Below are 12055 nucleotides of genomic sequence, written 5' to 3'. Positions count from 1 at the left end.
TGGCCCTGGTCCCTCCCCACTGCCCTCAGCTTCCCTGAGCAGCACTTCAGTCTTTATGATTCAATTTCACACTCATTAATTAACAGAATTGCTCTATCATTGTTTTTATTAATGTGTTCCCTTATTTCTTTAAAGTCATGACAAGTAGGTATCCTCAGAATAGCCCTCTGAGGGAGGCAGAAAGGCCAGTACTATTCATATTTTATAAATGGAGACACTGAGGCTCCGTGAGGCAGTGACCTGACAGGGGTGGTGCTGCCTCCAAACGTAGTCTTCCTACCACAGTCCTCAGACGCTCTTCACAGCTGGTCCTGCACTGTGCACCAAAAGGGCATGCACACACACACACACACACACACAGAATTGCCAGGCCTTCAGAGCGGGGCCAGCCTTCCCAGCACCTAGCACAGTCCCAGCCCCTGAATTCTCACTGATTCCAGTAGCATTGCCTGGGAGAGTCTGAACAAACCTGGCGGCTGCCAGCTGTCCCCCCATCCCCTTCCCTCCCCCTTTACCCCCGGTGGTGGCCCCACTGTCCTGGCTGCCCCAACTCACTTCTCCAGCATGGACATGACGATTGGAGGGAGCACCAGGATGGGCATGGGGAGGACCACTCGCGTCAGCGCCGTCTCCAGCAGGGCCTGAGGGGCAAGCAGAGGCTGTGGTGAGTGGGGCTCCCAGGCTGGGGCACAGCTGCCTGGCAGCAAATTCCACCCCAGAGCCTCTAGGTGTGTGTAGCACTGCTAGCACATCTGGCTGAGTGGAATAATTCATGGAACTGCTCACAAAGCCATATTCCAAACAACAGAGAAAAGCTATCCCCACCCCCATCTTCCCAGCACACACATTTGAAGAGCAGATCCCAGCACCTGCCACATGTGGGGGAGGGGTGGCAACACAGAATGGGCCCCCGGAAGGGGCCTGTGCCCAGGGGGAGCCTCAGGGCTGGCAGTGCAGGGGCTTGGAGGAGGTATACAGGGAACCGAGGTGCTCTAACAGGGCCAGTGCCAGGACCAGCACAAACAGCTAGGGCCTGCTGAGCCACATCAGGCTCCTGGTGCTCAGGGATGACAGAAATTCTGGGGTTCGCTTTTGGGTTTTTTGACATCCCTTAAGACAAAGATTCCAAAGACCTGCATCTCTTGACTCCAGATGAGTCTTTCTTAGTGACCAGAGGTTGCTTTTGTAAGGGGAGGGTGCTTCTGCTGAGTGTCTGCTGTCTCCACAGGAAGTCTGCCTGGGGCCCTGCTCTGGGGACTCCTGGGATTCCTGGGCAGGGGGGGCATGGTCAGGGCACAGCTCCGTGCCTTCTGCACTGTGACAGTCACTGTGGGGAGTTCCTTTAACCCCACAGGCTCCTAGGCCTCCAGGAATGACTCAGCCCCCAGGTCTCTGGGTCTTCCCTTGGACAAAGGAGCTGACAAAGCCAGGCCGAGGAACACCCGGGGCTGCAGAAGAGCACGGGCTCCCGCTGTCTGGACTAGGAGCAGGAGCTAGCACCGCTGGCTTCCCGCACGGTAGGTCAAGAAAGAGTATGGGGTTGGATAGGAGGTTGGTACCAGGTAGAAGACTGAGGCCAAATCCCTATGACGACGAGCTCAGGCTGAAAACTTCTCCCAAGCACTTGGGTCCTTCTTTCATGATCAACCTCAGGTAGTCCCAGGAGAGGGCCCCTCCCTCCTGTCTCCCGAACAGGTATGGGAATGACGAGGCTCAGAGCCACTGTGCAGGAAGCGGAGGATGCAGTGTGGCACTGGCAACCCGAGTCCCCTCCTGTTAAGAGCCTTGGATGGGCACTCACTTTCCCTGAAACGGCGGGGAGGGCAGGACTGGGATAAGAGGGGCCTTGCACACGGGAAGCTTAGGGAGAAGGCCTCACTGATAGGTGAGGCTCAGGCCCCCATGGGAGCTGAGGAGAGACAATCTGCCAGGAGCAGAAGGAAATAGATACCTCACAGCTGAAACCCCTGCCCAGGCGCTTGGAAGCCCGAGCAGAAAGAGCCACTAATCACCATGAGGAAGAAGGCTGGAAAGCATGCGGAGGTATGAACGTATAGGATTTTTTTTTTTTAATTACAGAAGCTGAAGTGGGTGAGGCCAGTGAGACCAGAGGTGGAAGAGGGCCTTCTTATAACAAATTATTCTTCCCCAACCACCCCCATGGACTCCTGCAAGCCCAAAATCCCTACACCTTAGCCACACTCACTCCCGTGAGGTGTCCTACTGCAGAAGTGCTTATTAGCACAGAACCAGGAAGCACTGGCTCCCACTCTTCCTCTTCTTTCTCAAGAGGATAGGAAGGCCCAGGGAGCAGGGTTGTAGGTCCTGGGGAGGGAGACAAAGCTCCGGGGGTCTAGTCTGCCCTTGCCAATTAACAGATCAGAGAAGCCAGTTCCTGAGGGGCTGAGACAAGAGATAGGGATGGTTCACAGTGGTGAGGAGATGGCATTTGGAGAGAAAAAGGAATGTATAGGGGACAGGGGTGGAGGGGCAGACCTCGAGGGTGGGACTCACAGAGGTGGCAGGTGGGGTGGGGTGAGGAGGAGAGATTAAGAGCACAAAGCAAGGGTGCTGTGGACAACAGCCTTTGAGGAATAAAACATTTCGGGGAAACTAACACCGACCCTGTTGCTGCTGCCCCCTCCAGCCCTTTGAGCCCTGGGAGGACTCACATGTCTGGCTGCAATCTTGGAGGAGCCTACAAGGTTGCCATCACCATCCAGGACGTCGATCCCTTCTTCCAGCTCCCCGTACCGCATCAGGACCACGTTGCAGATATTGGCACTGGCTAGAGGAGGGAGCAGGGAGCAGAAGTGAGGAGGGGGGATGGCGTTCCATCTGGTGAAGACCACTAGGCTCCACCCCTCACCCAAGCCTCCCTAGCCCAAGCAACAAAGTTCAGAATAAATGCCAAGTTTGAGTTCAAACGTAGTGGACAAAGGTGTGGTTCTGGTGCCTATCAGCCTGGTGAGGGATTTGGGGGCCTCTGGGAACCTGGTGAGCAAAGGTGGAAAATAACCAGCATTAGGGAGGAAGGAGAAACAGTTCAGGGCTTAGAGAGCGACCAGTAATCAAAGAGGCTGGCCCCTGCAGGTAGGTCAGATGGATCCCCATCTGGGGGGGGGGGAGAGGGGATCTCTGGCCTGAAGACACCCCCTCACTGGTACCTGACGCTGCACCATCAGCAACTCAGTCCCTTGGGCTGCCTTTCTGGGCACCCTCTGGAAACGCCAGCCCCCCACATCCAGCCCCTTGCTCTCCAGAGTGAATCAAGTTCCCAGAGATTTGCTTCCCTGACAGCAGGTGCCAGAGCAGGCAGGAACCTCAGTGTTCACCCAGCACCACCCCCTCATCATATGGATGGAAAATTGAGGCTCAGGCTGTGTGTGGAGGGGGGTGATTTATCTGAGGTCACACAGCAAAGTGGGGCAGAGCTGAAAGGCCACAGAGCCTGATCCTTTGGGTGCCCAGATAGGGATGAGGGGACAGGGGCGAGCAGAGCTACAGGAATCCCTTCTACACTCTGGCTTCAGGTGGCTGGGTCTCCTCCTTTGGCCATGCCCACCCATCTCAGCTGAGATCGTGGGCACCTGCGCTGAGGGGAGTGTTCCTGGCTCCTTAGTTAAGCACTGGATGCCCGAGTTTGGGGGCCAGCCATCAGCTGGTGATGAGTATAGAGAGCCTCTTCTGGCTTTTCACTTGGGACCCACATGGCTGGGCCTGGCCCCCAGGCTGGGTGTGGGCGTGACCTCGCCTGAACTCCTCCAGCCCTGCTACAGAATGGAAGTGGGGGAACTTGGGGGTGGTAGGCAGGTGGGGAGTGGGGGTGACAAGTGTGGAGCCTGCCTGCTTCACTCCTCCCCCCAAAGCGCCTTGCTGTGTTTAAAGTTTTAATTTTTGCTAATTAATGTCAATTAATTTTGTATAATGAGTGTTTAATTTTGGGGAGTGTGTGAGCCTGGGAGCGACTGCAGTTCTGGGCTGTGAACGCTGATTAGCATCAACACCTGCTGCTTCCTCACTCCCTCCGGTGGGGGGCAGGGTTTGGGAGCTGGAGGGCGGCCGGGCCTCGTGGGCAGGTGGAGTGGGAAGACGACCACAGATGCTTCTGGTGCCTGAGCCAACGCTGGGGAGCAGAGGGGCCCAGGGTGCTCGCAGCTGGGGGACAGGGTTCTGCAGGTGAGGGGTGGCTTAAGACCCTGGGGGGTCTCTGAGCCTCAGTCCCCTTTATCAATAAAGTGGGGAGTGGAATAAACAGAGGGGAAGACCGAGAGGCTCTGCAGTCTTTGGAGAGAAAAGCAAGAGACCAAATACCGTTTTTAAATGTATTTACAGCACATATGCCATCTCTGAGTAGTTCTCAGGTTTCCACAGGACACTCGGCCACAGTAGTGACCACGGGCACGCCTCTGCGTCAGGCCACTCTGTCCACACAGAAGGCATGCTCACCTGTCTATACAGAGGCTCTCAACGAGGGGCGGTTTTGTGAGACATCTGGCAATGTCTGGAGACATTTTTGATTATCACGACCTGCTGGGTGTTGGGGGGAGGGGATTAGCTATAGGTATCTAGTGTGTGGGGACCAGAGAGGCTGCTAAACACAGGGCAGCCCTCGTAACAAAGAATCATCCAGCTCAAATATCAGTAGTGCTTATGTTAAAAAACAAAACAAAACAAAACAAAACACCTGGGTTACATACATCTAAAGACAGAATTACAAAAGTGAATCTGAGGTCAAGGAAGAGAGGTTGGGGGCCCCGGTATGGGCCAGCTGGACTTGGGTTCCAATCCTGACACTGAATCTCCCTCTCTTCACCCTCAGAGGTGAGCTCCTGCCAGCCCCAGCCACCCCACCCCCTGCCCCAGGCTCAGGGCCAGAAAAGATGCCCACAGGGGCCTTGGGGAAGGGGGCACCTAGCCTGTGTTAGTGACATGCCTCTTAGTGGCTACAGGAACGCTCTGCATCCTTTACTCCTGGGGATGCTAGGCTGGTAGTACCCAGGAGACCCCACAAAATCACTGGAGAGGACATTGTGGGTTTCTGCCCTCCAAGATCAGCTTCCACCACCACCATTCTGGGAAAGGTGAGACTATAGAAATGTGGTCCAGGGGACCAGCACCTGCCTCAAGTCAGGAGCCTCCAGCTCACTCTGCAAACTCGACTCTCTCTCCTACTTCCCTGGGAGTAGACGGAAGGGCTGCAGGAAGCACCTCCCTGCGATCCCTGGACTCACAACCTCTGTGCCAGTGTCGCGCCAGGCTAAGGGAGGCCAGGAATGGCTGAGACATCTCTAGCCCCACTGTGTGTGTAGGAGACAGACAAAGAGAAGGGACAGTGTGGATTTGGAGGTGATGGTCCACCAGCCCTATGTCCATGTGGAATCTCGCTTGCTCTCCGCTGTTTTCAAATATGTGATGTAGCCACAGAGGGACAGAGCAGGACTTTGGCTCAAACACGAAATGACTTGATATGAAAGGAAGTGAAAACCCAGCCTCCCTCTCCTTGGACAGCCCCTCCAGGACACTCTTTGGAATGACAAAGCTCTCCTCTCATTTAAGCTGCTTGGTTGAAAAAAATAAAATAAAAAGACAGAGGAAACCCTAAAAACCACCTCAGAATGATGGCAATCCCAGGCTCCTACCTTGGAATACCCCCATTCTTACTGCCTACTCAAATGGCACTTACCCTGCAATCTCTTCTGTTGACTGTGTATACTGGCTATCCATTTATTGGGCACCTGCTGTATGCATAGGTTCTTTGCCATCCTGCCTTTGAGCAGTGAGATTGCTGGCCTGTTTTAGTCATTTCGTTTCCACAATCTCATCAATTCTGCCATATTCCTCTCAAGTCCTCTCTGGCCCTCCCATCCCATTCCTGGCAAGTCTAGCTCCCGAGTCATGGACACTGAGAACCTAAACAAGTGAAAAAGACAGAGAGAGAGAGAGAGAGAGAGAGAGACCAACCACGGGCAACGGGTCTCCTTTCTAGCACACCAGCAAGATCTACTATTGACAGTATCAGCAGGTTAATTAAGCAGTCTGTTAGTGATAATGTTAGGAAAGCTGGCACATTTTCAACTCAGATTGACACCATTCAAGACTCAGGCATAACTGATGTTGGAGCAGCGATGCTGAGAGATGTCACGTATGAGAGAAAGAATGAGAGAGAGATCACTTCATGCTGATGAAAGCTCAGTGTCAAGTCCTAAGAAAAATATGGTCTGACTGCTGCAGATGTTCTCACATCAGACCCATCATGACGCAGAGTCACGCCAGCTGTAAACAGCTAGTGAAGTGCCCTAGGTAAAAGGACAGCATGGGAAGAAAGAGCAGTAGACAGAAGATAAATGTGCAAGTAAGTTCTCAAAAATAGGATTACAGAATGTGCCTCCTAAACTAGCACAGACTCATGGGAACAGACATATAGATCAATAAAGTTAATAGTCCAAAGATATACCCATCTGTGGGGGAGATGAGTTTGTGGTAAAGCAATTGTATCAACTCGCAGGAAAAGGATGCCTCAAATATGGGAGTGAAGCAATAGGCTATTCATTTAGGGAAAATAAAACACCATTAACTCCTCTATTCTACAATGCATTTTCTCATATTTTAAGGATTTCAAAATCATGATGTGCCTTACAATAGGTGTTCGGGGTAGGAGGACCTCATATACTCCCTGTAACAACTGCCTGTGCATGGGTGAACTTAACCATGTCTATCTGTTCATTCAAGTGTCACCTCAGTTGCTTACAGCAATCCACACAGAATATAAACTTAAACTTAGATTCCTAATTGTCGCCTAGAACTTCTTTTTAAAACTTACGCTATAATGGAGCACGGACATGAAAAGTTATTGTACATGCGGAAGATCGTCTGCCAGATACCAGGCAATGCAATTAAAGGCAGCAGAAATTGCCAAACCATAGATAGCTACCCTAAAGAAATGCTTGCCCATATGTACAAAGAGACATTTACAAGGATGTTAATTATAGCACTGTTTGTAAGAGCAAATAATTAGAAACAACCTAAATGTCCACCATTTACGGAACTTACACGGGAAGCTCTCCAAAACAAACTTATATGAAAAGAGCTGCTGAGTATGTACAGAATGGTTTACTGAATGTAAAACCTCATAATTGGTATACACACATCTGTGTGCCCATAAATTTATAAGTAAAGTTTTGGAAGCTTTACACCGCACAGAGTGGTCTCCTTGGGGAAGAAAACTAAACTTAGGAATTAGGAGATGTTAAAGGACTTCCATTTTTTAGCCTATAATTTTCTATACTGTTTGCATTTTTACAATGAGACTATAATCACGCTTTACTTGTTTAAAAATTGAAAAGAAATAGCCAAATTACTTGAAGTAGCTCATAAAAATTTGAAATCCAGCAGGGATTGGTGTGATCTATCCATGGGTCCTACACTTAGGCATCTGTATGTCAGAAACTACCTAAAGTAGCTGATTAAGTTCAGGAATATTTTTTTTCCTGCAAGTAAAGGAAAAAAATGAAACTGTAAATATAACCAAATAGAAGCTGCAGACAAATAATTCCCAATATTCTTTTGTATGCTTTGAAATTATAATGTTGATTTTAAAGGGGTTGAAGGAGTCAAGATAGAGGTAGGGAATACAAAAAGCAATGGTAGTCACCATGCTGTTCTACAACTAATGTCTAAAAGGGAATTGGAAATGTGAAGAAGGCTGAGACTCACACTGTGGTGAAGAAAGTGACTTGGGTTGAATGTGTAGTGAATGCTTATTTATTCCTTCAAATGAACATGAAATACAGTCCTCTCCTCTACTGAAAGGCTATTATATTAATGCCTCTTATAACAGAGACATCTTAGAATAGAGAAATGTGGCATTCAATGTCTATTCATAAACTCTATTACAAATATTGATCGACTTACAACCTATGCAACTTACGACCATTCAACTTTACGACCACAATTGCTAGCCACGACTGCACCGCGTCTGGCAGTGCAAGCGTTGCCCAGCTGGGCGTAGGACAGAGCGGACCAGCTTCCGGCAGCACTACCATCTCCACGTGCACCATTTCAACTGTTATCCCAGACTCAGTACGGCAATTTGTGTTTTGTGTCTTGGATAGTTTTCATCAAACCCCTCCCAAGATGTCTACCAAGAGGAAATTGTCTTTGCAAATATTAAACCAGTTGTGCTGGTAATGCAGTGTTTTACTTAAACCTGACGAATGTAAAAATAAGAAACAAAATGGTGTAGAGATGATACCAATATCATAAAATGAACAAAGAAAATTATGATATATAACAATGAAAGAAAATTATGATAAAATATGACTTAAAGATTTTTATAACATCATTTCACAGTACTGTACATATAGCCTACTCAACTTATGACCAAATCATGTTATGACCGGACTGTCGGAACCAATCGTGGTCGTAAGTCGAACACTAGCTATATAAGAAACGGGAAAATATATCTATTATATGTGGCAAAGCTACTAATATGAATCTATGGAGAGTCATGGTGACTAACTCAATAGCTATTCTATGCCTAAAAGATTAAACTAATTGTAATAATCCCTCCTTTGCCAGTGATTGGTTTAGGAAGAAACATGTGACTGATACTAGCCAATGAGGGATGTTTGCAGGGACTTCTGGGAAAGGTCTCCTCTTATTTAAAAAGAGGTAGCAGGCACTGCCTCCTGTCCTCTGGGAAGTGGTGGGTCTGGATGTAACCTTTGGAGTTGCTGATGCCAATTTACCACCAAGAAGGGAGCTACCCTACAGATGAGGCCCCTGACAGAGTGGAAGGGCCTGGGTGCTACACCAGGGACTTAACCTTTGTAAAGTAATACATTCCCTTATACAGATGCTCAATGTCACTAATTATCAGAGAAATGCACATTAAAACAACAATGAGGTATCACCTCACACCTGTTAGAATGACTATCATCAATAAATCAATGATCAACAAGTGTTGGTGAGAATGTGGAGAAAAAGGAACTCTTGGCCCTGGCCGGCCGGTTGGCTCAGTGGTAGAGCGTGGGCCTAGCGTGCAGGAGTCCCGGGTTCAATTCCCCGCCAGGGCACACAGGAGAAGCACCTATCTGCTTCTCCACCCCCCCCTTCCTCTCTGTCTCTCTCTTCCCCTCCCACAGTCAAGGCTCCATTGGAGCAAAGTTGGCCCGGGCACTGAGGATGGCTCTGTGGCCTCTGCCTCAAGCGCTAGAGTGGCTCTGGTCACAACAGAGTGACATCCCCGGATGGGCGGAGCATCGCCCCCTGGTGGGCGTGCCAGGTGGATCCCAGTCGGGCGCATGCAGGAGTCTGTCTGACTGCCTTCCCTTTTCTGGCTTCGGAAAAATACAAAAAAAAAAAAAAAGAAAGAAAAAGAAAAAGGAACTCTTGTGCACTGTTGATGGGAGTGCAGACTGGTGCAGCCACTGTGGAAAGCAACAGAGAGTTACCTTAAAAATTAAAAATGGGACTGCCTGATGACCTAGTGATTCCACTTCTAGAAACAGATCTGAAGAAACCCAAAACACTAATTTGAAAGAATATATGCACTCCTATATTTATTACAGCATTATTTAAAATAGACAAGATCTGAAAGCCCAAGTACTCATTAATAGATGAGTGGATAAAAAACATGTGGTACATTTACAAAATGGAATACCACTGGGCCATGAAAAGAAGAAAATCTTACCTTTTACAACAGCATGGATGGACCTGGAGAGTATTATGCTAAGTGAAATAAGCCAATCAGAGAAAGGCAAGTACCATATGATTTCATTCATTTTTAGAATCTAATCAACAAAACAGAAGACTCACAGAGACAAAGAACAGACTGGCAACTGTCAGAGGGGAGGGGGATTTGGGGGTGTGGGTGAAAAAGGTGAAGGGATTAAACAACAAAAAAAATAGATTCCTTTATTATTTAAGCTGGTTTGAGTGAGGGTTTATTACTTTCACTCAAAAAATCCATAAAAATGTATAAAGGTCTTTAACAATTATAGAGAAAAAGATACAGTGATAAAAACTACTGAAAAATATTTGAGTAGGAATTGATAAAAAGAAACGTTTAAAAAAATCAATAAACATGAGCTCAATCTTACTAATAGTCAAAACTAGATTTTTAAATCTAAAAAAACAAACAAACAATCAATGGAAATTAATCCTGATTGGTTAAATAATTTACAGACACAGTATAGCTTGTTTTCTATTTTGTGGATGGTGTCTTCTGACATATAGTTTAATACATAGTCAAATAAGCAATCTTTCCCTCTTTGATACATACTTTTTAAGGTGTCTTTAAGAAACTCTACCCCTATGCCAATATTTATCTATATTTTCTTCTAGGTGCTTTAACACTTTCTTTTCACATTTTGGTGTTTAACCTATATGGATTTTATTTTTGTGTGTGGTATAAAATAGTAATCTCATCTTTCTCTCTCTCCCTCCCTCCCTCCTATTTGGAAACCCAAATGCCCAATACACTTAAGAAAACGTTCTCTTGCCTGACCAGGTGGTAGTGCAGTAGATAGAGCAACAGTCTGGAATGCTGAGAGCCCAGATTCAAAACCCCAAGGTTGCTGGCTTGAGCACAGGGTCACCAGCTTAAGTGTGGGATTATAGACATGACCTCATGGTTGCTGGCTTGAGCCCAAAGGTTACTTACCGGTTTAAAGCCCAAGGTTGCTGGCTTGAGCCCAAGGTTGCTGGCTTGAGTAAGGGGCCACTGGCTTGGCTGAAGCACCCCGGTCAAGGCACATATGAGAAGCAATCAATGAACAACTAAAGTGCCACAACTATGAGTTGATGCTTCTCATCTCTCTCCCTTCCTGTCTGCCTGTCCCTGTCTCTTTCTAAAAAAAAAAATTTTTTTAATTCTCAACCAGACAGGATATTGGCAAAATGCAAATTAAAATGATAAAAGACTATTTCATATGGACAAAAAATTTTTTTTAATTTATTTTATTTTATTTTTTATTCATTTTTTAGAGGGGAGAGGGAGAGAGAGAGAGACAGACAGACAGACAGACAGACAGAGGAGAGACAGAGAGAGAGAAGTGAGGGAGGAGCTGGAAGCATCAACTCCCATATGTGCCTTGACCAGGCAAGCCCAGGGTTTTGAACCGGCGACCTCAGCATTTCCAGGTCGACGCTTTATCCACTGTGCCACCACAGGTCAGGCCATATGGACAAAATTTTTAAAAGATTGATAATGCCAAGTATTGAAGAAGACGTAGAGAAACAAGATTTTGAACCTTGTAGGTAGGGTAAAGTAGTATGCTATTTTGGCAATATCTAGCAAAGCTTGAGCTGTTCATGCCTTCTGATGGACATTCTACTCCTAGGTACAGCCTCTAGATAGGTGATTCTCAACAAAGGCTGCAAAACAAAAACCAAATCTACAACCCAGCTCTCAACAGTCTTTGAAAGCTCCCAGGTGGTTGTTTGAAAACCTCTGCCCTGGAGAAGAAGCTCACCCAGGTATGCCCATGGACATGTGCACAAGGTTGTTGAGTGCACTACTATGTATAATGAGAAACTGGAAACAACCTAAATGTCCCCAGTTAGACAACTGTGAAATAGGCATAGCCACTGAAATGAATGATACGTATTAACATGGATAAATCTCTAAACCACAGTGTAAAGCAAGTTTTAAAAAAACATTACAGTATGACAGTTAATGTAAACTTAAAAAACACATAAGCAATCATTTCTGGTTAATGCTACATACACATGATAAAATATAAAAATGGGGAGAATGAAAGCCAACAGCCTGACCCTGGAAAGGGAGAAAACCAGAATAAAAATGATGGAGGGCACAGAAGGCTTTGGGTGCGTCTAACACTTTATTTCTATATGTCCTACAATATTCCATGTATTTGAAATAATATTTCATATTTTTTATAAAAGCTACGGAATGAGGCCCTGGCTGGTTGCTCAGTGGATAGAGTGTCAGCCCAGCATATGGACATCCTGGGTTCAATTTCCGGTCAGGGCACAAAGGAGAAGTGACCATCTACTTCTCTCCCCCTTCTCTCCCTCTTCTCCTCTCAAG

At 47.2% G+C, this 12055-nt stretch overlaps 1 protein-coding gene across 5 annotated transcripts in view; it reads right to left on the bottom strand.

Annotated features, from left to right (window-relative positions):
• The window catches only part of SFXN5 (sideroflexin 5), a 120098-nt gene that overhangs the window by 25381 nt on the left and 82662 nt on the right, over positions 1-12055 (bottom strand). For 4 of the 5 annotated variants that reach the window (XM_066377999.1, XM_066377996.1, XM_066377995.1 and 1 more), the window contains 2 exons: positions 2673-2788; positions 556-641 (listed from right to left, as the gene is read on the bottom strand). In XM_066377999.1, coding sequence (XP_066234096.1) covers positions 556-641; positions 2673-2788 — 202 coding nt within the window. The remainder of the gene's footprint in view (positions 1-555; positions 642-2672; positions 2789-12055) is intronic. The other variant, XM_066378000.1, reaches the window with a different exon arrangement.

This window comes from Saccopteryx leptura, chromosome 3, assembly GCF_036850995.1.
Source record: "Saccopteryx leptura isolate mSacLep1 chromosome 3, mSacLep1_pri_phased_curated, whole genome shotgun sequence".
In the NCBI taxonomy this organism is placed as follows: domain Eukaryota; kingdom Metazoa; phylum Chordata; class Mammalia; order Chiroptera; family Emballonuridae; genus Saccopteryx; species Saccopteryx leptura.
The sequence above is the reverse complement of the archived record's forward strand: the minus strand, read 5'-3'. Positions and strand labels throughout refer to the sequence as shown.